Here is a 27,757-nt window from a genome sequence, read left to right as displayed (position 1 = left end):
GAAGCTCTCCTCCTATTGCTTCCTAAAGCAATAATGATAAAAAATAAAAACAGATACGATGGAGAAGCACCGTGTGTTGGAATACACGAGGAACCTGAGCTTTACCACGCTTGTTACAAAAACGAACTCCTCTGTATCTGCATACTGCAACAAAGCATCCCCAGGGAAATAAAAATGAAGGTTATATTCTCCTTCATGTGTAGATCAGTGATCTCCTCACCTGTCCCAGCCAGCAAATTCTTGTGAGCCCTGCTCTACCCGATACCATTCTGAACACTGCTTTTTTCAGCTCCTTTCTCAAACATCCCAGCAGCGTTCCATGTGAGAGTGAGTGAAATTCTTTAAATGTTGGAGTAGATGGAAGGCACCAGAATGGTTGAGAAAGGGGAAAAAAAAAAAAAAAAAAAAAATACAACACCCCAGTGTTAAATCGGCATCTAAGATAACAGAAGTTGCTGTAACAAACCTCAGCGTGTATCCTAGGCCACAAGAAAGGGCAGTAAGAGGTCCATAAGCCAGTGCTATAGATAAAACTTCACTGTATAAACGTAACAGTTCTTTATATTGCACAGTTTTAAAGGTAAGTAAAAGTCCTATTCTTAAGAAATCAATTGTGTAATGCAGAGCTTAATATAGAGCCCTATCTGACATTCAGCCAAAACGCAGGACTGTTGTTTTTAAGTTTCAGAAATAAAATCCCCATCCTGGCCACTTGGTCATACTTTCGGTCTGCAGAACTCCACCGGTACAGAGGGAAAGGAATAGAGTGCCAACGGCAGGCAGGGAACCTGCACACACTGTGCTCTAGTTGTGCTCCAGCCCAGCCCTGTCCAGTTACTTGTCGAGAACACAAGCACGCTCACAACTTCCTCTTGCTTTCCGAGAATCACCTCGCTCCTCCTATGCTATTCCTACACGCTGCCCTACCAAGACGTTTTGAGGACTCTGCCTACACAAACACACGTCTGTCCCGCACCAGTTGTTCGCGTGACCAGTGAAACACACGCCTGTGAGCCAGGCAGGGGCAGCGGCTGCCGTTTTCCAGTCTCTGCTCCACAGCTGAGATGCGGCACTCGCTCACGTGACCGCCGTGTGAGGCTCCGTGTCAGCTCTTGCACTGAGGAGGAATAGGGTGGAGTGCTCGCTGGAATCTCCATAAATATGAGAGCCTGGAGGGAGTCCACGAGAGGGAATCTCCCTCTTCCAGCGGAGATGTTTCTCCTCCGTGACGGCTTCAGTGCGGATCTCTAAGGGGAAACCTCCCCGACCCCCGCAGACGGGAAGCTCTCCCCGCAGCCCCGCGGCCTGCCGGCCTCGCACCCCTTGCCGCTCTCCGCACAGCCACCTCTCCGAGCCGTGGCCGGAGCGCGGCGTTACTGCTAGCGGCGTGCGGCACGGTTCGTCCCGCAGCCCCGAGGGAAGGCGGTGAGGGACGAGCAGGACGAAGCAGCCGAGCGAACGCGGACTTCCAGCACCTCGATGAAAAAATAAAAAAGCGTTTCCAGCACGGGCAGCGTTCGGCATTCCAATACCCTTCCTCCTCCCCCTCGGCGTCCGCGCGCCGCAGGCCCCAGGGCCCAGGGCATCCCGGCCCGGCGGGATCTGCCCCTCCGCTCCGGACACAGCGGGGCCGCGGCGAGCACGTCGCGACTTCGCGACTCGCGCAAAGCTCGGGTCGGGTGGGAAACACAAAGGCGGCACAGAGAGGGAAGGAAACCAGGAGGTCGGGGGGAAGGGGGAACGCCCACACACGCGCCGCAGACCCAGGGACAGCTCCGGGCCGGGCGACTCTCCCCGCGTTGGCGGAGCGACAGCGGCCGGGGCTAAGGGGCGGGGCGCGGCCCCGCGGCGAGAGAAGCGGCGGGGGGCGGCGGGGGGAGGGGGACGCGCGTTCCCGCGGGCGGGGCCGCGGCGGGCCCGGGCTCGGCCTCCGCCCTGAGCGCCGCGCGCCGGGGGAGGCGCGGGCTCGTGCTCGCGCCCTCGCCGTTGCCATGGCGCCGCTTGACGTCACGGGCGGTGCGCTGCCCGTGCGGTAGCGGCGCGGTGATTGGCGGAGACGCCGTGTGTGGCGCTGGGAAAGAGGCTGCAGCGCAGCGAGCCGCGAGACAGGCACAGTCCGCGCCGGCCGCCCGCCCCGAGACACCGCGCCTCGCTCCCGCCTCGCGTAGGTAACGGGGCCCGCGTCCGCCCGCCGCCCCCATCCCTGGGCCGAGGCGAGGCGGCCGGCAGCGCCGAGCCCCTACCCTTCCTTTCGGGCGGCTCCCGGCGGGGAGGGAGCGGGGCGGGGGAACTCATGGCTCGCGGCGGGGCTCGCGGCAGGGGGAGGCGGCGGCGGCAGGTGAGGGCGGTGGGGGCGACGCGGAGGGAGACGGCCGGCTCGGTTCGTAGGGGCGGGGGCTGCGGGGTGTGGCCGCGAGGGAGCGCGGGGGCCCTCAGCACGGCCCTGGGGGTGCAGCTCGCGGCCCCCCCCTCCACCCCCCTTTCCGCCGCCGCCGCTCCGGAGCCGGGCCCGCGGTTGGGCCCGCGGTTCGCCCCGCTCTCGGGACGGGAAGGCGGCATCCTCCTCCTGCCGCTGCTCCGCCGCCCCCGGTGCTGGGCGGAGGTGAGCGGGATTAAGGCGCACGGAGGTGGGCAGGGCTGCGGCGCCCGGCCGCCATGACAAAGGCGCGGGCGCGGCGCTCGGCGGCGGGCGGATGCGGCGGGCGCGGCGCGGGGAGGAGAGACGAGAGAAGAGAAGAGGAGGGGCCGCCCTGAGGCGGGGGCCGCCCGCCGCCCTCCCCGCCGCCCGCGGCTCCATCTTACGGCGGCGCGCGGCTCTCCCGCAGCCCCGGCGCTCGGCGGTGGGCCGCCCGCGGCAGCGCGGGCTTCGGCGCTCCTTAAAATGGCTCCTGAGCGCTGGGCGGATCGCCGAGCGGCGCTCCGGGCTCCCGCCCCGCTGCTGGTGAAGGGGCTGCCGGAAGCGCCGGGTGACCGAACGGCTGAAATCGCTCGGTTTTTGCCGTCTGTGGGAGGTAGCGCGGCTGTTGGTCGTGGTTTCTTGGTGTAAAAATGACAAAAGGCTACCGGGTAAGGTGCGGGGTTTTGTGTGTGGGACGCGTGGGAACACATAAAGCATCCTGACCGAACTGAGATGAGCTTTGAAGGATGATAGATCCCAAAACATGTTGCCAAGGCCTCAGAGGGGACCTTGCCGGGTACATAAAAGGGGGGTGGCGTGGGGAAGTACCGTTCTCCCTGCTTCCCCCCTTGCCCCCCCCAAACAGGCACCGGGGTCTCTATGAGCAGACTAGGCCTTGACTGGATCCAGGTTATGAAGCATCCCACCAGCTCGTGCTAGTAAAATACTGACATCGACGTAATATTTCTTCCCAATTGTAAAAGCTTCTTTTTGTCTCTGAAAAATATCTGGGTCATAAGGCCAACATAGCCCAGCTAGAGAAGGGAGGCTCACACTGCTGGAGGTGCGGTCCTTCGCGCTTAGGGATCTGCTCTGCTCTGACTTTAGAGCACTGGATGTGGGGTTTGATTGGCAGATCCCTCTTCCAGTCCTTTCTGGATGGAACAGTAAGATTCTGTAAAGAAATAGAGCTGCGTGGTACTGCTTGCCTAACCTTCTTTTTGTCCTTGTGACAAAGATACCGTTGGCTATTTTCTTTATCAATTTAGTTGCACTCATAATTAGGTGCAGTTGACGCCACAGCTTGAATGCGTTTGTAAGAGAGAGTAATGGCAAGGAACTGGGATCGTGTGTGCACTTAAGATAGGAATTATGTGCTTCCAGTTTCTTTGGATGCTTTTGCTTGCATTTCAGAAATAACTTAAACCATTTAACAATTATTTTTTTTAGAAAGAAGCAATGACTTTAAGTTTTTTGTGTTTTTTGAGTGCTTGTGTGCCTTGCATTCCAGATTTCAGCTGTACTTCTTACAGTTCCAGGCTACATAGAGGATGGCTGCTCTGCATGTGAAGTTGAAGCATCTTTGTCCATAACCAATGTCTTAATAATGCCTCACTATTTTTCCTCTTTAGAAATATCAGCATGGATAAAAATGAGCTAGTGCAAAAGGCCAAACTGGCTGAGCAGGCTGAAAGATACGATGACATGGCGAGTTGCATGAAGTCTGTGACCGAGCAAGGAGCCGAGCTGTCCAACGAAGAGAGGAATCTTCTCTCTGTTGCCTATAAAAATGTTGTAGGAGCCCGTAGGTCATCTTGGAGAGTCGTCTCAAGTATCGAACAAAAGACGGAAGGCGCTGAGAAAAAACAGCAGATGGCTCGAGAATACAGAGAGAAAATTGAGACTGAGCTAAGAGACATCTGCAATGATGTGCTGGTGAGAAATAATGAAACTGTTGATCTGTTTTAACTTAGAGTTGCAGGGTGAATGGTCCTGGGTCCTGTTAAGGCTGCCTCTATCTGGCCTTTAATTAAATGTCCTACGGCATTTCTGCAGGACAAGATTTGAAAACTAACTCTTCTTTTTCTCTAATATCTCAATTCTCTTATACTGGCACTGGTAACTATATTTCCATATATTTGGAGACATGTTGAAACCTTGTGTTAACTTCTCTTAACTATTCCCTTATATGCAGTATTTATTTGAGACTGAAGTGGGTAAGGTTTGGTTTGGGGTTTTCTCCTCCAGCCCTTCCCCACACAGTACGTGTGCCCCAGATCGCACTGATTTCTGTGACTTTAAGATGCTGCTCTGGTTGTAAGGTAGTTCTTACTCTACGGAAATTGTGCCCCTCCCTGGGTAAGATGATGTAATGTTAGTTATGACTCAGCCATGCAGAAAGCTGTCTGCAGGAAGAGGCAGTAGCACTGCTACGATAGCCTCTTAAACTTTAGGCTTTCAGAAGTAGACAAAAAAGGGGGGGGGGTTCAAAGTTAAGCGTTTTCTGTGACTTGTAGTTATGTTCAAGTCTACATAAACTATTGCTTGGTAGATACATTTTTTCAGTGGGAAATGGTTTCATTAAGTCTGAACCTCTTTCAGATACTTATTCCCCATTGTCTGTTTTTCCAACTGCCGGTACCAGTGGTGCTCCAGCGACCACGTGAGCAGAGGGCATCCTATCCTGCTGCCAGCTGTGAGGTAGCTGTTGCTGTCAGCTGGATGTGGACCCTCCTGGTGTGTCATCCTATGTGACAGGGTCACATACCTGGATGTGACAGTGGTGTGTGATAGGAGGGAAGTCTCAAGTAGCTGAGCATGTGCTTGAAGACCTGATGTCAAACTAAAAGTTCCATCAATGGGTAGCATAAATTTCATACGTTGTGTAGGATAACTAAATGCCATGGGTGCTGATTGCCTCTAGAAGGCTGGTTCTCCAAGGGCATGTGGAAGTCAGATTGGGTAACTTTTGAGCCTTGGCTTCCAGCTTAGGTTGGCTTCCACGGTTCTGGTAACGCACCCTGTATGGAGGTTTCCTTATTTTATGAGAATAACTCTTAAACTTCCTCTGTGAAAATGGAAGTGCCAAATTTGTATGTAGAGGAAAAAGCTGGCTTACTGCTTATGTGAAGTGGTAGCTCATCTATTTAAGTCTGGAAAACAAAGATTTTAATCTGATGTTGTAATTCCTTATTTCTTTTCAATTTTTATTAATTTATTTTATTAATGAGGGTGGGTGCTTCAGAATGATCTGAGTTTCTTTTGTAAACTACGCTTGTGTTGAAGGAATAATTTCAATTATGCCGTTGGGCTTAGAAACCCTTATTATCAGAACTTAACGTGTTTGCAGTTAAACTTCTGATAATGGAAACCAGATGAAGGCAAAACTAGCTTGCTTTTATTGTGTGTGCTAAACAAGACTAAAACAAAAGAAATGCTAGTTGTTGAGTCTGCTGCAGTAGCCGACGTATCTGGGAGAGGGGAATGCAGGAGGGGAATCTTGTTTAAATCTGTTCCATTTCAGAAAGACTTGAATTTCTGTGTGTGTGTGTGTGTGTGTGTGTGTGTGTGTGTTTAACCAGAGAAGTGTAAAGCATTCAAAGAAATGAATATTCTTTGACTGTTACTACTTCTAGGCAGCTAATGTCTTACTCATTTTCAGTGTTGCCAGTCCAGTTTTTCTTAATAGATTAAGGGAAAATTGCTGTCCAGATGAAGCAGTGCCTCAGGCAGTGACTTATAGTAACTAAATCTAAATCGAAAGAGTCATTTTAAAATGTGGGGGGGAGGAGTGAAATGTGATATTCAAGTGCTATGATTTTAAAAATGCTTACAAACAGCGCGCACTAAACTTGAGAATTGCAGTCAAGGATTAGATTATATGTTAAAATGTTTCTTAGTTGAATTGTCCTATTCACATATGTTCTTACTTGCCCAGAAATGTGACTGACTGTATTGCTTTACTTGAAATCCACTTTGCTTTACTGGAGGGGCAAAAAAAGTAGTAAAGTAGTTTGGGTGTTTTTTTTTTTTTTTCCATGGACAGGAGTCTGCAGGTTGCCATATGCAAAGGAAGAACTAGGACTTTTTTTTTTTTTTTTTAGAAGATTCTCTAACTTTTGCATAGTGTAGTCTGGTGCATAACAGCTCGCAGGAGTGAAGAATAATGCTTAGCAAATTATGGTTTTTGCAAGTATGCCATTAACATAACCAGAAGTGTTGAATTTCCAGAGTTCTCAGTCATGAAGCCGACCCATTTCTTATCCATTTCAGTGCAGCTTGAAAACTTTATGTATCCTTTATTAAGACTATGTATCTGTTTGAGCCGTTTTCTTCAGGCACTTATTGGGTTCTTAGGTAACATTTAATGCCCTGGAGTGTTACATCATGGCTGAGCCTGGAAGTGACTGCTGTTCCAACTTCTGTGTTGAGGGGAGGAAAGCAACTGAGAGCCTCTGACTAGTGAGATGCAGCCAGGGCTGGCTCTTCTGCAGCTCTTCACTCTTCCCTCATTTGTTGGAATCAAACCCCAGTGGGTTGGAAGAAACAGCCTTCTAACCCACGTGGTGCAGAGTGTGTACCAAACTGTGTCTGGGTTCTGTTTCCAGCTCTGCCACTAATTTAGGGGGGTGAATAATAGGTGGTTAATGCTGGACTTCTTTCTTGGCTCATAACTATGAGATGGAGTGATTAAAAAAAAATATTGGCAGTTACATGGGTCGATCCAGCTGTTTTTCTTTATGCTGATGTTGCTACAAAAAGTCAGCATCTGTATCTTTGTCATCTCCTAAATGTTCCTTTCCTTGAGCTTGATGTGGAGAACCCTTACAGCTCTCTAAGAAGGTGAACTCATCCTCCCGTTTGCTGCTGCAGAAGCATCAAAACTCTTGATCCAGCACCAATTCTGTCAGATGTGTGTTGTAGTATATTCAGGCATATTATAACCAACTCCAGTTTTTCAGTTGGCTTGTAGCGCTGGTAAACTGCAAGTAATTGTGACCTTGTGTGTAATGAAGACTGAATTTCCAAATAGTTCAAGAATAGTGGGGGGAAAAACATCTACAGATGATGCTTGAGTATGGCAATGCACAATATATTTACTTGAGTATTACAGAAAATTTCCAGCCTCAGTAATTTCATATTGATACAGGAAATTAAACTCTTAGTTAAGTAATTTTCCTCATGTTAGCTGAGTGTGTGCTTCACATCCCGTTTCAGTTTCTGCAGTATGTCTGAAATATGTCTGTATAATAGCCTCTTATTTGTCATTTCCATATTAAAAAAAAAAAAAATGTTAATCAACAGGTGTGGATTTTCTTCAAAATGCTTTTTTGCAGTTAGTGGGAATCAACTGTAGCTGAAGTGATTTGCATTACACTTACGTTAAGGTGAGTTTTCCAGCTGATGAGGATTCTGAAATACAGAGAATGTGTAGAGAGGTCTTTGCATGGCTGGTGTTTGATATTTTTTTACTGCTTGCATGTTGATTTTCAGGAGATGTGAAATACTATAGGCTTTCATGCAGCTTCTGATATGAGTTAAATGTAAATGAAAAAATTTAAAACGTGGCCAGCATTTTTTGGTTACTATGAGTGCAGTTCTAAATGGCCGCCTTCTGCTCTGTAGGCTAGCACATACAGCAGTAGTCCTTTCTTCCAAAATGTCTGGTGTGATTTGTCTTGTTTGTCCCTCATGCCCAGTCTTCTGGGTGATCTGTCTTTCTCCCCCAGGTTCCCTACGGTTTCATCTTAAGTAGATTTTTGCTCACTGTGAACAGCTGCTCTTTCACTTTTCTGTTTGGGTCCTTCCTCTTGCTGTCTGAAGTGCCTTCCTGAAACTGTCTCCATAGGTGGTACATGTAGGTGGTACATGACATCTCCCCCTCCCTGCCAGAGAAGCTGAAGGATAATTGTGCTGTTCAGGACCTTCTAAGTAAGATGCTGTTTGCTTTTGTTGCCAGGTTATTATTTCATAAAGCCATTTGAGTTGGAAGGGACCCTTGAAGGTCATCTAGGCCAACTCCCCTGCAGTGAACAGGGACACCTACAGCTGGAGCAGGTGCTCAGAGCCCTTAACAGCCTGACCTTGAGTGTCTCTGGAGAATGAGGCATCCACCTCCTCTCTGGGCAGCCTGTTGCAGTGCCTTGCTACTCTTACTGTAACAATAATAACAAAAAACAAAACAAAACAAAACCTTCTTTCTTATGTCCAGTCTAAATCTTCTTACTTTTAATTTGAAACTATTTCCCCCTGTCCTTCTTCCTAACATCATATCCTAAAGCATAAAATGGTGCTCCTCGTGTGCCTATTTAGATTTCTTTGTTTTCTAAATAGAGATCCGTAATGGTGGTTATTCTTGTGAGAAGAGAAAGTGAAGTTAAATCTCATCTAAATTACTTCAGTTGTGCAATTCTTTCACATGTACTTTTTTTTTTTAGGGTAGTAGTGGGAAGGCTTAAGTGACTGGTTTATGGGACTGCAGTTCACTGGGGGCTGAGAGCAAAATTCCATTCAGAATGCATCTAAATGGCTTCTTAAAGAACATAGCACAGAATTAATGCTTGTTGCTGTTGTAATAACAAATTCCTTAGAGACTGTTTTCTAAATTCTTGCAGACACCTGGTATGTTACCATTTTAACATCTATAAAGCCTGCCCCTGTGTGGAATGCCTTCCCTCCTGCAGGCAGCCATATGCTTTTTGATGCTTGCAGATAAATGTGTACATGTGGGCCATTCCTAAAGCTCACGGTGTCCTCCTGATGGTTAGGGAGTGTGGCTTGCCTACAGAGTGGTGGTAACAATCAGAGGGGTAGACACTGATTGTATTACACAAACTCCAGATGCTTTTGTGGCATTTTTCTTGTTAGCACCTCTGCAACATTGTTTAAACTAATACATTTAGTTCAGGGACTCCTTGGGACTGAGTTCTATTTTTGACTCTTTGAGAGACCTGTGCTATGTAGCTGATCTGTCTTGGGGTGGGAGGGAGGACAAAGTTGGGAAGTTCAACTCTGCTCAAAACAGGTATGCCTTCATCATTTGTCAGTCTTGTCCAGTCAAATTTGGAGTATCTTTGAGGATGGAGATTACAATAGGCTGTCCAGAGAGGTTGTGCAATGTTTGGTTATACATACAGTTAAAACAAAACCATATCCATCTGTGAAATCAGAACTCCTCGCATTCCAGCTCACCTGCTGTCTCTTGCACTAACAGACCTTCAGGAATAGTCTGGCTCCATCTTCTCTAGGCAGCTGTCCAGTCCACTGCAATAAACTTTGGTATTCTCCAAGCTGAGCAAACCAGCTCTCAGCCTTTCCCCATGTCATGTGCTCCAGCCCCATCATCATCGTGGTGATTCCCCACTGGGCTTGTCTCAGTATGTCTGCCTTGCATCGTGGAGCTCAAACCTAGGTGTAGAACTCCAGGTGTCCTGTCCTGTTTCTAAATTTAATATTGAAAAATGTTAACTGGTAACATGTTAATGGTGTGAAAATAAATCAATATTTTGCTTCAAAAATTGCTGATATGAATGATTATTTTTAAGATACTGCTGAGCAGAATATGGGTAGGGTTTTGTCCTTCCCAGGTTGATCAAAGCTTTTAATCAACTCTCCACAACCAGGTTTTTAAGGTTCTGCTGATATAATTGCTCAAGCACATTGAAGTTAAGAGGCTGAGATGATTTGTATCAACCTCATGATTTCACTTTGTTAATCCTTTTAATCACTTTCCTGGTAACACCCCTTCAGGTGGTTCTGGTTTTGTCTTTTTTTTTTTTTTTGCAGTGCCTAAACTAAAGCAATTTCTTTTGTGCTTTTTTTTTTTTTTTGAAGCACCAATGCTGTATTGTATTGCTCCTGCCTATAGCAAGGGTTTGTAACTAAATGGTCTTGCACATCCCTTCCAACCCAAACCATTCTATGATTGAAACTGCTGAAAAGCTGTTGAATCGGAATTAAAACACCCATGGATTGGTTCAAATGAAACTGATTCTTAGTCATCAATCATGCAAAATTAATCTGTTGGTTTCTGTTCATTTTACGATGTTTGTGTAACTATCTGTAAATAGATGAAACTTCAGCTCATGTTTGAGAGGATTTTTCAGTTCCAGCTTATGTAAACAACTTACTGGTGGATGGGTCCCAAGAGTAAAGGTGAGGCTGTACTTAGTAGTCTTGTCAACATTATAGACATGTTTCTTGTTTTTTTTTTTTAGTGCACCCATTTATCATAAAATTGGATAAGCTGTTTTGCATAAATGCTAACAAGGACTTAAATATGCTATTATTTCTGATATTTGTATTTGCTGTGCACGTGTGTATACATGTATCTGTGTCCTCCATATCTTCTTAGATTGGTTGGACGTAGAGCAAATCTTAATGATAAACAGCAGCCTGCTGAATTCACTTCACTTTGTGTTAATGCTTAATAATTTATGTTAATGCTTAATAACTGGCTTTGATTTCTTTTTAAATAAATGGCAAAGCCTAATGTATGTAGTACTTGTACTGTTCAGTAGCTTCCAGTTAACAGCTGATTTACTTGAAATCAATCTTGAGTGTTCATATACTTTAAAGCACTACAGTAATAAGCAGTAAAATAAAAATTGATCACGATTATTTTCTAAATTTGTTTTTTACTGAATGCTCTTGCGTAGGTGCTTATTTTTTACTGAGGTCTGACAGAAGACTTGCAGTGCCTGTCCTAATCAGCAGTAGTAAGTCATGCTGCTGCTGAAGAAACCAGTACGTTTTTTAATCAGATTTAATGCAGATCAAATAGAGTAGCAAGGTTTATTTCTGGATGTTATTACCCCTTGTAATTATGCAGGTAAAGAAATATTTAACAGCAGGAATCCCAGTTCTTCAGCCTGTAATTGATTAGATCTTCAGTCTCTAATTGATTAGATTCTCCTAGGGCAAAGCAGGCTTACATCACTGCAATGGTATTTTGGTAGTAAAGTGCTTTTATTAGCATTGTATGCTATAAAGAACTCCTGATAGATACATTGCTTAGTGCAGTATACTGCTGGTTTCAGGTCTCCTCAGAGATCAAGTTACTAAGTATAAGTTGTTCTTACTTCTGTTTCTTAGCAAGGATAAAGTGTTACATCATGTTTCTAGGGGCTGTTAATGGCATCTCTTCAGAGACCAGAACTGCAGAATCTCCAGGCAGCTCCAGCAGTGTGTTCCACTTTGCAGTACAGCCATGACAGTTTATGTAGCCGTACCTGCCTGGCAGAAATTCTCATCCAACTCGAGTGGTTCCAATTCTGGATTCTCACAAGTTTCTTAGAAGGAGTTCTGTGGCTTTCTGATTATTTGTTTACTGAAGAACAGTGAGAAGTGCTTTTGGCACCTTACTGCTTTATTTCAAGTCCATAGCATTCAAAAATCACTGCGCTGCCAAAAGCACAGGGAAATGCTGCAGTTGGTTTTGTTTCTCATTGAGTATTAATGCCTATAGCAATACCTTAATAAAACCTTGAAAAATAATTAGGATTAAAGTAAATTCCTTATTGGCTGCTGCCTTCTTTATGTATTTTCTCAGATTCCACTAAACTGGAAAGGTGTTCTCACTTAAGAATCAGAATTCAGTTCGTTTGCTGTCACGTGTTCTTCAGCGTGCTTTGGTAAAAGCCTGTAGCAATTAGTATGGCTGAGTTAGGCTTCTGAATAACCTTTCAGAGTATGTCCTGATATTCAATACATCTGTTTCCTATGCCATCAGTTCTAACTGGAAGGCAGTGGTAGAAGGAAGGAGCTAGTGGCACGCATGAAGGTTGAGCTGAGGAAGGCAGGTCGGCAAGGAGAGCTCCGTGTTTGGCTGTGGAAGCCTGGTGTGAAAGATGCTGCTCCTCATTGCTGCAGTTCCCATGCCTTCCCTTCCCTGCAGATGGGTAACATGGCCATAAGTGCTGGATCTTGGTGCTGAACACCCCCTAGGTGTTTTAGTGCATACACCTACTTACTGACTTAGTTCTAGCCCCCGGTGCACATGTGAGCGCGAGGATGATTTTTCTGGGTGTCCTACTTATTTCTCCCTTGTCTTCCTCCGCTTGCCCATATGTGACACTGCTTTTGTTCTCTTTTTACAGAAACATATTTAGACTGTTTTAACAGGATCTTCTGCGTGAGCTAAAATGTATTGCTGCTCTACACAGGATTCCTTTTTCTCCATTAGTCCTTCAGTTCTTTTTTTTCTCCTTTGTCTGATTACTCTTTATTGTCTTATACTCTTATTACTCTTTGTTTCTGTGATATTTCCCCTTCTGGTTCTTCATCAGATAAGCAGCTGCTTTGCCATAATCAAGTATACCTTTCTCCTGCTCACCACTGCCAGATGTCTCTACGCATATTGCATATCCTACTGTTGCTTGAACTCTGCAGCTGAATCCCTGCCTACAGGATGGTCTGTGCTTTGTTCCATCATCCCAAAACCTGAATTCTTCCCCTGCTAAGGCTCATTGTTCTCACCTCATCTTTCTCTCCTGGCCTGATTCAAGCTGCTGCTTGCTTCCTGCGTGGGCAGCCAGTTTGATAGAAAGAAGGGATAATGGGTACAGGCAGCAGACTTGTTTTCAGCTGTTCCATCAGATCTCCAGTGCAATAGCAGCTACTGGTATTTGTCAGACTTTCTTGTATACCTGTTCTGCTGAGTGAATGAGTGGGTAAAAAATCTTCAGCTGGCTTTAAACAAGAGACTTTGTTTTTGGCCGGAGCAGAAGGCTGGCAGCAGAATGGTTCTCTTGTGGTGTTTGTGGGTTGGTTTTGTTTTTTTTTTTTTTTTTTCCCCCCCTTCTTCTCCCTCCACCAAGAGAGTTGGAGGCCATCCATGAGGCAGCAGTCCCAGAGCCCTGATACTCAACTCTGAGTAGAACTGTCCTCAAAAGCATCCTAATAGGCTGTTTCAAAAATGCTTGGAAAGGGATTGTTTGAAAACATCCCTCTTAAAAGTAAGTCATTTCCCTCTGATGGTTTAGATAGGTGTGTCGAAGTAAAACTGCTGGCCACAGATGGCTCGGTTGAGTCCTTTGTAGTGAGTATGCAAATCTGGGTAGTGTAGCTAATTGCACATCACATTTCATAGCCTGTGTAACTTCCCTGGCTGTGGTGCTGACAAAAAACACGCACAGAAAGCCGAACACTAGCTTATTATAGGAATGATAGGTGTCTTGAAATTGTTCAACACACGTGATCTACTTCAGTTCTGTCATCAAAATAGAAGCATGTGAGGAAATAAGCGCAGAAAATATCTGTAAGCTACTATTCTAGTTAGGTAGTTGAATCTGCTCTAAGTACACATAGTTCTTCTTGCAGTGTGTGTACCTGAAATGTTGATCCAAATTAGTAGGTTGAATGTCTGCCTGTATATACCTGATACTTTATAGCTTTTGAAAATACTTGAGCTCAGCTGTGCAGGTAAGGCATAATGCACCAAGTCAACATTGTACAAACATTCCGGATAGCTTTGTGCCTCAGACTACAAATGAATAGTTGTTTCCCTAGAACACTGGGACAGTAGATGGGCTTGGTGCTCTCTGGGTGTCAGCTAGTCAGTGTATCAATACATCTGAAAAGCTAAATCACAGGATTCACTGAACTTCAGTTGGCTGTAATTGTGTTGCTTGTTCTACCACAGTGCTTCAGCTGTGTGTTGCTCTTCTTAACAGCCATCCCACCTTTCTTCTTCTTTCCCTCCTCACCTTTTTGTAGAGTGCAAAGTAGCTACCTGGATTGTGTAAAAAGTGCAGTGAGGGTTTCTGATTCTTGCTTGGAAATGGTAACTTCAGATCACTTGAAAAGTTTATCTAGTGGTCTTCTGAGGGGGGGAAAGAAAAGAAAAGCAGACTTGAACACTGGAGCAAGTTTTTTTTTTAATAATTGAAATTGGGAAGTAGATTTAAGAAAAGTAATGCTTCCTCATGCCCAGATATGTCAAAGAAGCTGCAGATACTAAACTAACATACTGTGGCCACATGTGTAGAATATAGACCTGGTGAAGGTTACTATACTCTTCAAAACCACACTTAGCTCAGGAAGTCCCTACACATGGATGTAGGCCAACAGCAGCATGGTATTTTTCTAATGGAAGCTTCTCTGGGGCATTGTTAGATGTGAGGTAGTAGAATAGTCCTGTAGGCCAGTGCAGTTCTTGACATGTCCTGAAAAAAGATAATGGCATGTGGTCTGCATCATGAAAATATTAGGCCACTGTCAGTTAATGTGCAGTGTCAAAGAAATGGGTTTTCAGGCTGTGCTTAAAAAAGATACGCAGTTTTTTTCATGCCTTCTGGGTGACTTAAAAAAAAAAAAATAAATAAAGAGCTCTTCCCTATGCCACATAGCACAAATTGATTACAATTAAAATTGAGCAAATACAAGCAGAACTGATAACCATTTAAATCGGTTAATACTTCTGCATTTATTCCTTTCAATTTTTGCAGGCAAGTTTTTTTCTTTGCTCTCTAGAGTTTTTTTTTTTTTTTTACCCAACTACCTGTCTCACTAAAAGTTAATTCTCAGAAATTAGAGAGCTGATTGTTCTCAGTACTTAAACTGTAAGTTACCTGCTCATTTATAACTGTATTGTTGTAGAATCAGGTGATCTTATTTTTATGGCTTGTTTGTCAGGAGAGGAATATCTTAAATGAAGAACTGAGCTATTGAAATCTTCAGGCACTTGAATAATTATGTAAAGTTCCCAGGTAATCAGACTATTGAAACTGAGCTTTTAATAAAGGGAAATATGCACAGAACTGTAAGTAATGGAATAAAATTGAGGTATTGGTTTTCTTTAATGCTTGCATAGTGGATTTGAGAATAGTCTTCTGGGTCCAAACAAGTCATTTGCCAGAGATGCAAATACGTTCAAAAGGATATTTTGAGGCTGTAAGGAAAAAAAAAAAAATAATCTATTCAAGTCCCTATGGGTTGGCTTCCTGTCTTCAACAGAAGTTCTCACCACAGCTTGACAAACTGAACCATTTATGTAGGTCATTCTGGAAATAATGCCTCCTATTTATTTCTATAGAAAATACAACAGATACAAAGGGCAAACTTGGTTGAGCAAATTCTCAGCTGCAAAACAATGTTTTTCAACATAATCACTGCTGTTAGCCAGTTCACCTGGATGAACTGCTGGAGCTGCTCTTCATTTTGTGGTGTGACAGCTGTGCACAGCCATCCAGAACATGACCTGTCTTTCATGTTGCTGTTGCCACTGCTGAAAAACCCACCACCTCCCTGTGCTGACATGCACTGTTGGGTCTCCATGCACATTCAGCAAGTGTTGGTGAGTGTAACTGTGTGCTGTTTTTTCTGCATGGAGGAATTCAGTAGTGTGCCTTTGCTCCATGCACACTTCTGTGCCAGATGCTCTTCTGTCAGACTGCCCCTCTGCTGCCGTCTGCCACACAGCAACAGCATCTAACAGTGTGCTGGTGGCAAGGTTCAGCCTCTACCTCCGTAGCATCAACATCTGCTGATGTATGGGCCAACATAATAAAATGGCATTAGTTTTGGAGCATCCTCCTAGATTTGCAGTCAAAGCTGGCAAGCTTTTTGTAGAAGGTGTTGGGTTTTTTTTCCTTTTGAAGACCGAATCACTACTGTTGTACTTCTCTAATACTGAGCTTAACTCTTAAGACTTGCTTGCAAAACTGCAGGAACAAGTCCGTAGGGGTTTCCATCAAAATAGGCTCAAAACTCATTGTGCTTATGATTAATGTCATTGAATATGTCCTGCTCTAGCTAAAGAACTTAATTAAGAAAGTGAACTCTTTCTAATTTAGTGTTTAATATAAGCCAGAGTTGAAGTTCACTGGTGGAATGGAAAAAAAAAAAATTGTGCTGATGCAGTCTGTTATGTCTTTTGAGACAAAGGCTTTCTCTGCTGCATACTTAGTGGGGGAACACACTGCATTTGTGAGATTGCTTATCTGTGGTATGTGTGAGCATAGCTGGCATCTTTGAGCCTGAAAGTACTGTCTGTCCCAGTCCAGCATAGCAAAACCTATTATCCACAATTGTGATTGCTACCAGTTGGGAAGTGTTGAAGCTTGAGCTTTTCATTGCTAGCATACCAATAAGAGTTGATATTCAAACTTAATGCATGTATGTTTAACAGATAGAAAAGAAAATAATAATAATAATTTTTCATTGAAAATCATCTTGGAAAGAATGCTTTCAACTTTGCTATGAAAAGTATTTGAAGCACTTGTACAAGCTGTTACAGGTTTTAGCTGCTCTGAGATGCTGCTGCATCTGTCTGCTCGACTGCAATGCCACGGTTCGTTTTACAACAGTTAACTTTTGCTGTCATAATAAAAGCTCTGGCAACTACAGTTGAGGAGTCGTGGGTTTGGAAGAGGGGTGGCTTTTCCTTGAGCAGGTGTTCCTGCTAGATTGTTGTTTTGCAACTGCAGCTGCCCATGACATCGTAGTTACTGCATACAAATACACCTATCAAAAATGGATAGGAACTTGGCACAGTAGGTAGAATGTCTTAAATGAGCACGAGAATCTGGCTACCATATAGGTGTAATATATTCATCCTTTATGGACTTCCCTTAGTGGTTGGGATGCCACATGCATTGTGGAGATGTGGCTTAGCTAACAAGCTTCTTAGTTGCAGATGAGCATGTTGGAGCTGCTGCGGACTGCTTGTTACCACATCAGTGACCCACATGGTGATCAACTCTGCTGATAAACAATGTCACATCAACTGGTAAGGGAGAAAGAAGATAGCCTTATATGAGAATGGTTGAGTACAGCATTGGTAGCACTATTGAATTGGTTCTTGTCTTATCTGTAGGAATCTTATTTTTGGGCAAAAATTGAGATATGGCTTCCTGTGGGAGAAAAAGTTGCATCTTACAAATCAGCTTTGCAGTTAAATTTTCTTTTAAAACAGAATTCCCCAGAAGCTGGAGAGGGAGCACCATTAAGTAATGTCAGATTAGCGTGGGTTTTTTTACACCCTTCGTTTTAAGGTGTATTCTGTACCTGCATTCTAAAAGGTTACTTATTTTATTGGTCTTATGTGTGACTTTCAGTAGCCACACCATGCATATTGCTGCTGTCACTGCAGTTCTGGGATGACTGAGTGTACTTCAAGTCTTCATGCTAAATTTAAATGTGTTCTGTGTTTATAACTTCATACCTGTAAAGGGGAGTACATCCTGAAATGAAAAGACCAGTACAAGTAAGAGAAATTGAACATGTGTCCCACCTGGTATCTAGGTAGAAGAGACTTCCTCCACCCAGGTAGGAGTGAGCTACCTGTGCAGACCAGGAGTTAGACTTGACGTAGCTTGTGCTGTGTGAATGAACAGCTGTTCAAAGGGATTTTCTAAGTCCTTGCTCTTCAACATTGGCTTAGAATACTTTTTGCTATGATTCTTACTCACTCTTCAAGCAGCTATTGCCCTGCTAGCATCTATCTAATAATTAAGACTTGATTGATAGCCTTTTTTCCTCCATGTCTGCTTGTGTGATTTAACCCATTGAGTTCTCTCACTTGAGACTTAAGTGAAGTTTAGGTCTGGATACTGGGTTGCTGCAGTGGGACTGAGCAGAGCTGTACTCTTCAGTCAGCTTCCTTTACAAATGGAGAATTTGTTTCTTGATCACTGCAAATACCTTGGTCAGGCCAATTAATGAAGTGTACAGAAGGAGGGCAGCCCTCCAGGGTGTTGGGAGGGTGAGTACAGTCTGCACCTGTCTTAACTGCAGTCCTACAGAGACAGCTTAATAATAAGCCTTACTGTCAGTAGTTAAGAACCCTCAGTTGTCGTTGAAGACTGTCTTGGCAAGGATGGTTGGTATCATAGCTGTGAATGCTGAAGTTCCATAAGGGTAAGAGCAGAGCTGCGAGTAGTTACAGAGGGCCAACATCTGCCCTGTGTACCTGGCAGCCCTCTGCTTGTGCTGGTAGTGCTGTGGCAGCAGTGGCACTGAGCCCTCCTGGTATAGTTTGTTCCCTCCAGAAGGATGCCTCTGGCAGCTTGGCAGCCTGCTTGGCTCTGTAACTGTGCTTCTGCTGTCCTGCTCATGTCACATTCCCTTTGCTGCCAAAGGATCATTGGTGCTGTCATTCTAATGGGAAGCAAGAGCACGGTATTTCTTAATATTTCCTTGCACTGTTATAAAGTGAGGTTATGGACCAGCCCTGGCCATGCTGAAAATAGCAATTAGTAAAGGTGACTCTTTCCCCTGTTATGTTGAAACAAATGAAGCCCACTTAGTGTGGGTTATTTTAATCTAACCGAAGCATAAGTGTGGCTGAACCTTGTCTGACTTCTGTTTCTGGCAGCCTGGCTTCTTTACTGCCCTGTCTGATGGCAGAAATCTACTGTAATAGGTCACTTCATTTTGACAGTTTCCACGTGAGTTTGAGTCTACGAGGCTAAATATTCATGATCTGTATAAATAAGTGAGCAGTGCTTAAACTTGGTCCCTCTTGTTCTGTCTCTGATTAAGTTTTCTGTAGCTTGATGTCAGCTGGCTTATTGACCAAAGCAGTGCTGCAGATGCCATCAGAGCACAGTGGTTGCAGCCTGCTATATTCCTGTTGTGCCTATCCCCAGAGCCTATCACAGGAGACATGCAGTTAACACAAAGGTTGCTATCTACAAGAAAGTACTGTAAGGTAGCTATAATTCTGTGGGCTTGAACCGCATTACATCACCCATTTCTGTGGTGTCATTGGAAAGATGAGCTGAAAACAGTAAAGGAAAACTGAAATGCCACTCATCTAACTGAAAGTGGGGGGGGTGAGGGGGAAGACATCCAAAAATTCTTAGAGAAAAATAAAACATTAAATTGTTACATAGCCTTACAAAGTTTATGTAACAGCTTCTGATTTCATTTTGAGTACTCAACAGCACTTCTGCACTTATTCTGGTTTTTAAATAACTGGCTTTTCTTTCAAAGTCTGACTTCAAGCACTCACTATCAAGAAGTTTGACAGGCTTGTGCCTTAATTTGACTAAATGTGTTGGAGCTAGTGATTTTTTTTTTCTTCTTTTCATCATAATAGAATCCTGCTAAATTACGTGACTGCCTCAGCTGGTAACTTGCTATGTTAATTTAATAAGCAGTTAGAACAATCTAGAAAGAGAACAGGTCTTAACTGGCGACCTGTAGGGAGGATTTGCTGGGGTGACTCCAGCGAGCTGCCTTTGCTTTGGAAGGGATGGGCAGCTCCTGTCAGGACAGCATGTAGTCGCATAGCTGAACAGCTGTTGATTCAACTGTCTGGAAAGGCAGGAATCCAGATTCACTGTGCAGTTTCTCTTTGGTGATTCTAGTGTAGAATTCCACTTAATACTAATTAGAAAAGAAACAAACCTCATTAGCCTGGCCTAGTTGCCATTGCCTGTGCATGTAAGATATTTGGGTCCCTGATTTGGCAGCTGATATTTTGAGTCCTTTTATCATCAGTGGATGCAGACTTCATTCCATTGTGTACATTCTGCCCAGACTCTTTGGATTACGTTATTTTTGTAAGGGCCTACAGAAACCCTTCCTTTGGCTCTTCAGCATTCATCTGCTACATGAACAGACTTCTTTCCTGTTCTCCCTATAGAGTCACAGCATGGAACATTCCTTTTAGTACCCAGAATTGTGATCCAGAACACGTTTTTCCTTAACTGAATATGCTATGTAGGATGTGACAAAAATAGGCAGAAGTAAAGCTGTCTTGACTTTGAAATAGATGGTAGCATAATCAAACTGTTGGTTCAAAAGCTATGAAAGTATGCATGTTCAAAACGCTGTTCTTTGCTTCCATTTTAGTCTCTGTTGGAAAAGTTCTTGATCCCTAATGCTTCGCAAGCAGAAAGCAAAGTTTTCTATTTGAAAATGAAAGGTGATTATTACCGTTACTTGGCTGAGGTTGCTGCTGGAGATGACAAGAAAGGTATGTCAGTTGTCACTACGCTTTTGTTAAACTGTATTGCTTTTAGTGAACAGCAATGCTACTGTAACTTTTGGAATACTTCTTTTTCAGATGTAGACTTCTTCAGTAATAACCTTCCTGTTTTCTAAAAAGAAATCATAGGCTGCTTGCTTTCAGATGAGTTATGAAGGCTTGTGCACCTCTGGAGTTTGAAGCAGGAAGCAGATGTGCAGTCTGCAGTCACAGAATCTTGAAATCAGATCCAGTGTATGCATACAAGAATGTGCCTTATCGCTGAAATACCAGTTCATGCTTTTTTTTTTTCCTGGATATCTGAGTATTGTTTTTTACCTTTTTGCAGGGAGTCACTGTAGCTTTCTGAAATGTTTCTCATGCTAGTTCTCCCACCTTTCTGCAGCACACAAGAAAGCTTGTGTAGGCTCAGTAAGCAGAGAGACTAGAATACACTTGGGGAAGAAAAGGATTAATAAAACAAAATGTTAGTGTTAAGTAAACTTCCATAGCCATGGTAGTTTGATTTCTAAATGGTTTTTATTTCCTAAATCTGTTATGTAGCTTTTCCTAATAGCAGGTAAGCTACCTTTACTGAAGTTTGGTGAGTAAATTTAAAATACTGCACTTATCTGCAGCAGTTAAGCCACTTGGTGTGTTGAAGAGGCACCTAAATAACAGCTTGTGGCTGCACGAAGACCTTCAATTTGGGAGAACATATTACATTCAGATAGCACTGTTCACAACAAACTTCAAGCCATTTCCTGGAGCCGGTCTCCACAGTGTGCTGGATAATAAAGTTACAAAGGCTAGTAAGATAAGACTTAGTAAGCTAGGGTTTGATTTGACTTCTGGTGTTTGCTGCGCACAAGCTGACCTCGTCTTGGTGACTGCAGAATCACACGTGTAGCAAATACGTTGGTTACTGTGTACCATAGCAGACGTATTTCTGTTCAGTAATCTCTCATGTACAAACTAGAAGGTATGCTCTCATGAGGGTAGTTGCTGACTATAAAGTTAGACTGTGAAAATTTTGTTTAATGTAATTTTAAACTTCATTCTTCTTCAGCTCAGTCTCTCTAGCTCAGCAGTTACCAGTGGGTTCTGACTTGCCAGATAAAGAAAAAATTTGGAAAGCCCATCTGGTTCGTAGTTGCTATGGCTCCTCAAGTCTTTTATCTTGGAGGTTTTTTTCTGCATATTAGCTGTGATGCCTAACCTTAAAAAGGAGCAACTGATAATGACTGTAGCAAATAATGGCCGTTTAGTTAAGCAGATTTTTTTTTTTTTACTGCATCCATATAAAGCTCTCAGTTACAGGAATTGGATTTTTGCCTTCATAAATCAGCTTATTGTGTTGAGCACGGTTTTCTTATGGCAATCTGGTGGGCAGGAATGTCAAGCAGATAGCCTCACCCTGCTGCTTCAGCCTTCAATTTTGGAGCTGTATGATGCTATCTGAGGAGGACAAGGTTGAAAATCCTGCAGATTTCTTACACTGGATGACTCACTTCAAAATAAACAGAATATACCTAATTTTGCTATAAATTCCATGAATCAGGGCTCAAAAGGTAATTCTTGCCTTGTCAAATAAGGAAGAAAAGCACGCTTTTGGGGAGCTTTTCCTCAAACATAAACATCTAACATAAAATGCTGAAGTTAATTGAAGCTGCTTATTTTTCATGCCGCTTGTTTTGGCTTTCATAAGCAGCACCATTTGCTAAGACTTTCCCAATATGGAAATAGTGAAACACCTCCCACCGTTTCTAAATTTAACTTCCTGTAAAACCCGTTCTTCTCAACTGTGGTGTGCAGAGTGCTGGACGTTTTCAGGGCAGAACAGCAGTTGTCTGACTTCTCTGAAGTGCTCACGTGATAGCAGTGAGTTAAGAGGGCCAGAGCCCCACATGAATGTGCAGGGAAGAGTCTCCTCCCTCTTCTGTGTTGAGAGCAGTTTGATGCTTTAATGACTATAAATCTTCAAAGCTGAAGCAATAGATATTGTGTATCAGAAGTACTCAGAATCTGAAAACAAATGCTGATATTTTTGAGTACTTAACCTAAAATTTTTTTCTTTGTTTCTGAATACATGTGACTGGCACTTAGAAATCTACATTCTATTCTACAGAAATACATACTCCGGATGTATTTCTGGTTTGATCCAGAAACATCAGGATGTGAATCCTTTTTTTTTTTTTTTTTTTTTGTCTGAATCAAATTACTTCCTGCCTACCTCTTTCTCAGATATATAACAGTCTTTGAGAGTGCAGAATAATGGTCCCTTTGTTCTGAGTGTCTATCTCCTGTGGTCATCAAGGGCAAAGTCCAACTTCTGAGCTATGCTGGGCTGTATTTACTTCAGGTTTAGGTATGCCACGCACTACCTTTGCCAGACAGTTTGAATGTCTGGAGGAGTCACAGGTAACTGTTAAGGAAAGGCACAGGGGGTCATTGGGACTTTCTGTGACTTGACTATGCATCTGTAATGCTTTCTAGTATTTGAAGACATTGAAATTGCATTGCATAAAACCTATGCATAGTTAAGCCTTCAACATTGTACCTCTTTCCTGTAGACTGAGTTTTGTTTGTGAAACACTGTAAAAGTGTTGTAAGCATCTGAGCTGTTGTTAATACAGGCAGTCACAGGGTAGCAGAGATGTTTAAATCTGTGATGTAGTGATAACTAAATTTTTAGATAATTAGAAGAAGTGAAATACTTATAAGATAACATAAATGCTCATTAACAAATGTTCACTCTTAAGATAATTTATGCACACAACAACAAACCGATTTTATGTCAGAATACAGTATTTGAATTACTTACTTGCTGTGGGTTTTGTTTGTTTTATCCTAAAGGGATTGTGGAGCAATCACAACAGGCGTATCAAGAAGCTTTTGAAATCAGTAAAAAGGAGATGCAGCCAACACATCCTATCAGATTAGGTCTGGCTCTAAACTTCTCCGTGTTTTATTATGAGATTCTCAATTCCCCAGAGAAGGCCTGTTCCCTTGCAAAAACGGTAGGTCTGCGGGGGGTGGAGGGGGGGAGTTCCACCGTTTTTTGTTTTTTTTTTATTTATTTGCATAACCTTTTGTTGCGTGGCTAATGAGCTTTGGATGTCTCTTTCATCTCTAGGCTTTTGATGAAGCAATTGCTGAACTTGATACATTAAGTGAAGAGTCATACAAAGACAGCACGCTAATAATGCAGTTACTGAGAGACAACTTGACAGTGAGTATTGTTACATTTTACAGACTGTTCATAGCAGAACTGGTCCTTACAGCACTGAGTTGTCCTGTTCACCCCTAGCTGTGGAATTGTCTGTCACTTACAGACGAGTTCACATTGTGTTTCCGAGTGTATATCTTTCTCCTGCCCAATCTCCTCTATCTATAGGCTAACTACTGTTTCTAACAGAAAACAATTCAACTAAATGTTTCAGTCTTTTTATTCAAGCAATTTAGTGTGTTCAAATGACGTGGTTTGGAAACAAAACAGTTACCTTTTTATTGTAACAGCATTAGTGAACACAGTTGCATTTGCCACTTTGAAACCAGTATGATTTCATATAGCTTGTTCAGCGTGCTTGCACTGTATGAAGACTTCATAGCAAATCCATCTAGGGGCCTATTGGTGTATATTTCTGGCTTGTTTTTAACTTTAGTGAAGCTGAAGTTGGAATTGTTGCAAGTCAGGCTGTTTGCAGGGCAGTCATAGGACAGTCTTATTCCTTTTTACTTGGACTCAACTATCTGTGGTGTAAAATGGGGGCTGTCACTCTGTCAGAGTAAATAAAATCATCATCTTGTTTTTTTTTAACCTACCTTGAGCTGTAAAAAAGGCAAAGATAAACTGTCTCGTTTAGATGTTTAGATGAACAGCAAGCATGCGGTGCTGTAATTAATGACATAGTTCACTTCCCAGTCATCTTGTGGAGGAAAGGGAGAACTACAAGTAGGAGTAGAACAAATAAGAAGCTCTTCTTTTGTTGCCAGATATAACTCCTTGTTCATATGTTAAATGCAGCCAGTGTTGGAGACCTTTGCAAATATCTGGACTTTTCTTACCGTAACCAAAGTGAAGTTGTTCAGTTACAGCAGCTCCAGTTTTATGTATTTTCCATTTGTAAGGCTTTATTTGCCTGTTTCTTGGAACCTTTTTCACTCGAATGGCAACATAATATATTTCTGGAGAACTACTTGCAATAGTTCCAGCTGTTGCTTACAAAACAAACGGCAGAGATTTCTCAGTGTATGTGAGGGAGACAAATACAGCACTGGCTTCAGTCCGTGTGTGCTGTCCCTTGGGTGAGATTGCTGTCCCTTGAATGAGAGATCAACTGAAATAGAGAATAGAAGCGACTTCAATTGCCAGCTTCCTAGTAAAAATAACAATGAGCTTGCTATAGCAGTTTAAGAGAGCTTTGCCTCATCCTGGAGCAAAAGTTGGACTGAGCTTCCACACTGTGTGTGTTACCTTAGCAGGGCCTGACAGTTGATGTCAGGTTTCTATTATAAGGGAGATTTTTCTAGATAGCTGCAAGATTCCATATCCCTGTCAGGTGGATACCTCCTGTCTGATATGCTTAGTGTGATCTGCTTGAGTATTGCTCTTACATTAATTCATGTTTTTTCCACAAGTCTTGATGTAACTTCTGACAAAAACTGCAGTGAATATCCTAAGTGTGAAAGGGTCTGGTCTGCTAGTTATGCAAGTCTTTGTCCTTTAGATGCAGGCTTCTGACAGTGATTTGGCATGCTGATCATTTACGTGTAGTAGCAGCTTTCTCACTTGTTGATTCTTTCTAGACTGAGTTTCATCTGTCTGAAGAATTGTTGGGGACTGAAGGCAGAGAAGTGTTCAGAGGACTTTTTTTTTTTTAATATAGCAGATCAAAATTTGTTTTACTGGGATTGCTAGATATTTCATCTTTGCTGAGTTATGAAACTGTCTTGTATGTTTGTTTCTGAGGAATGGGGAATATCTTTGCCCACTCCTGTTCCCCTGAAGGCTTTTCTTCCCAGCTGATTATTTAAACTTTGCTCTCTCAATTGGAAATCCTTATACCAGACAGGCTCTTCTTAGTAAAGAAAGGTACATACGTATCTTAGATGTTCAAGGGGTAAAGTTTTAGAAATGAAGCATCTGATAAATTTCTGACTTAAACTCTTCTTCCTGCATTTCTTAGAAATGCATGGAGTGGTGCTGAAATAGAGTAATGGATTTGGATGTAGTGTAGGGGTTAGAAACAGACAAGTGTGTTGCTGTCTTAAGTAGACTATCTTGTTGCTTAACATCTTTCCTAAAGAGTATTTAGGGCAGCTACTGTGTGTTCTTTGTAGTAAGAACAAGGCTATTGGGCTTGCACAAGATGCTCTGTTGTCCTGTAATTTTTGAAAAGGGTGAAGTGTTCCTGGTGTTAATTTTCTTCTTTTTTTTTTTTTTCTAAGCATCATCTGAGACCTGCAGTAAGGTAGATCAGGTAGATCCCAAACCATGCTAGAATGTGGGTAGACAAAGAATTAAGTTATTCTTGGGTTTTACTGCTTACTACCATAGAGCATGAAGGACTCAGTTAAGGCTGCTAAAGCTCCAGGGAGAGATTACAAACAGCATTAGGCTGGTAACAGTTTGTTCACTTAATAATGATTCCTTTGCTCCAGGAGTTGCCTTGGAACTGATACTTAGTTTCCTAAGTGATGCTTAACTTTGATATATGGCTCCTTAACATGTTTTATGGAGCTGAAAATAGGATTTGGTGTATACAACATATTTAGCCAGACATTTCTCCTTTCTCTGCCCTCCAGGTTTGGAAGCACTACAGGCTTCTCTTTAAGCAACTGTTTATATCTGTAGCCAAGGGATAGTGATTTTAGTGAAATGTGCTGTGTAGTTTTTGTTTTTTAAATAAAAACAAAACAGGCAAATCTTTTAGATGCCTATTCTGAAGAAAAAGTAGCATTCACTCTTCTTGCGCACAACGAGAGATTTTTGCTGAAACATCCTTCAGAAAGATGCATAAATCTCACTTGAAGTCTCAAGGAAACAAATACTGTTAGTTTTCGTATGCATCTGTTCTTTATCTGACTCTTGCCTGCTTGCGGTTATAACATACCGAAGCATGTGAATATGAAACCTTGGTTTTGACTGGTCATGAACTTCCTCGTTAAAAGCAGTGTAGGGTTAGGTCATCTAGGACTAGATCTACGTTTTCATGTAGAAGTAATGGCCATTCACCTTTCCTGCTGTCTGCAAAGAGCAATTTGTGGATGTGCTGTTTTTCTTACGGCATTTAGTATGACCTCTTACAGTATTATTAACAAGAAAGCCTGCTTACCAAATGACGATTGCTAGTTGTGAAATATGTTGGATATTAATATTTACTCTTTTCTTTCCCAAACAGTTGTGGACATCGGATACCCAAGGAGACGAAGCTGAAGCAGGAGAAGGAGGGGAGAATTAACCAGCCTTCCAACTTCCGTCTGCCTCATTCTGAAATTTACACAGTAAACCATTTGTCATCCATGCTGTCCCACGAATAGTTTTTGTTTACGATTTGACAGGTTTATGTTACTTCTATTTGGATTTCTATATTTCCCATGTGGTTTTGTTTAATATTAGGGGAATAGAGCCAGTTAACATTGGGGGAATTTATCTGTCTTCATCTGAGGTGGCCAATATAGGGTTGTGAAATTTTTATACGAGTTTTACATGTTTGGCATAGTACTTTTGGTACATTGTGGCTTCCACAAGGCCAGTGTTAAAACAGCTTTCTGTGTCAAGTGAGGAAGACTGCTTGCATATTGGTCTGCGTGGTGGAAAAAAGGGAGAATCGGTTGCAGCCACAGGTGTAGTTAGCATGAATAATCAAGCTGGAGCACACATGGCTGTGAATAAAACTATGTCCCATAGATATTGCATGTCAAGTAAACATGTGAAATCTGTGGAATATGCCAATCAAGTGTACATCTGATTGCAGCTGAAGTGTTCCTTAAGACAGTTTGATAATCCAGTCAACTTTCTCTAGAGAAGGACAGAGAAACGGTTCACATTCCATTATTTGTAAAGTTACCTGCTGTTGCTTTCATTATTTTTGCTACACATTTTATTTGTATTTAAATGGTTTAAGCAACCTAAGAACAAATGTACAAGTAAAGATGCAGTAAAAATGAATTGCTTGATATCCATAATGACACTGTATATCGAGCACAGCAGTAAAACAAAAACCCATGTATTTAACTTTTTTAGGTTTTTTGCTTTTGTGATTTTTTTTTTTGATACTTGCCTAACATGCATGTGCTGTAAAAATAGTTAACAGGGAAATAACTTGATGATGGCTAGCTTTGTTTAATGTCTTATGAAATTTTCATGAACAATCCAAGCATAACTGTTCAGAACATGTGTATTAAGTTGATGTAAGTGGAATAAAAGTTTTATGAATGGA

At 42.7% G+C, this 27,757-nt stretch overlaps 1 protein-coding gene across 2 annotated transcripts; it reads left to right on the top strand.

The window, feature by feature from the left end:
• The first annotated feature begins 2,004 nt into the window (after nucleotides 1-2,004).
• On the top strand, nucleotides 2,005-27,757 carry YWHAZ (tyrosine 3-monooxygenase/tryptophan 5-monooxygenase activation protein zeta). 2 transcript variants are annotated; one of them, XM_085221491.1, is made up of 6 exons: nucleotides 2,005-2,164; nucleotides 4,030-4,333; nucleotides 20,198-20,321; nucleotides 23,169-23,332; nucleotides 23,449-23,544; nucleotides 26,717-27,757. In XM_085221491.1, the coding sequence occupies exons 2-6, from the start codon at nucleotides 4,040-4,042 to the stop codon at nucleotides 26,774-26,776; spliced, it is 738 nt and encodes a 245-aa protein (XP_085077617.1). In that variant the 5' UTR covers nucleotides 2,005-2,164; nucleotides 4,030-4,039; the 3' UTR covers nucleotides 26,777-27,757. The 2 variants fall into 2 exon arrangements, with proteins under 2 accessions (XP_085077617.1, XP_085077618.1); XM_085221492.1 differs by lacking the exon at nucleotides 2,005-2,164 and adding an exon at nucleotides 2,819-3,066.

This window comes from Meleagris gallopavo, chromosome 3 (assembly GCF_905368555.1).
Source record: "Meleagris gallopavo chromosome 3, MGAL_WU_HG_1.1, whole genome shotgun sequence".
NCBI lineage: Eukaryota > Metazoa > Chordata > Aves > Galliformes > Phasianidae > Meleagris > Meleagris gallopavo.
Note: the sequence above shows the minus strand (reverse complement) of the source record. Positions and strands in the feature narration are given on the sequence as shown.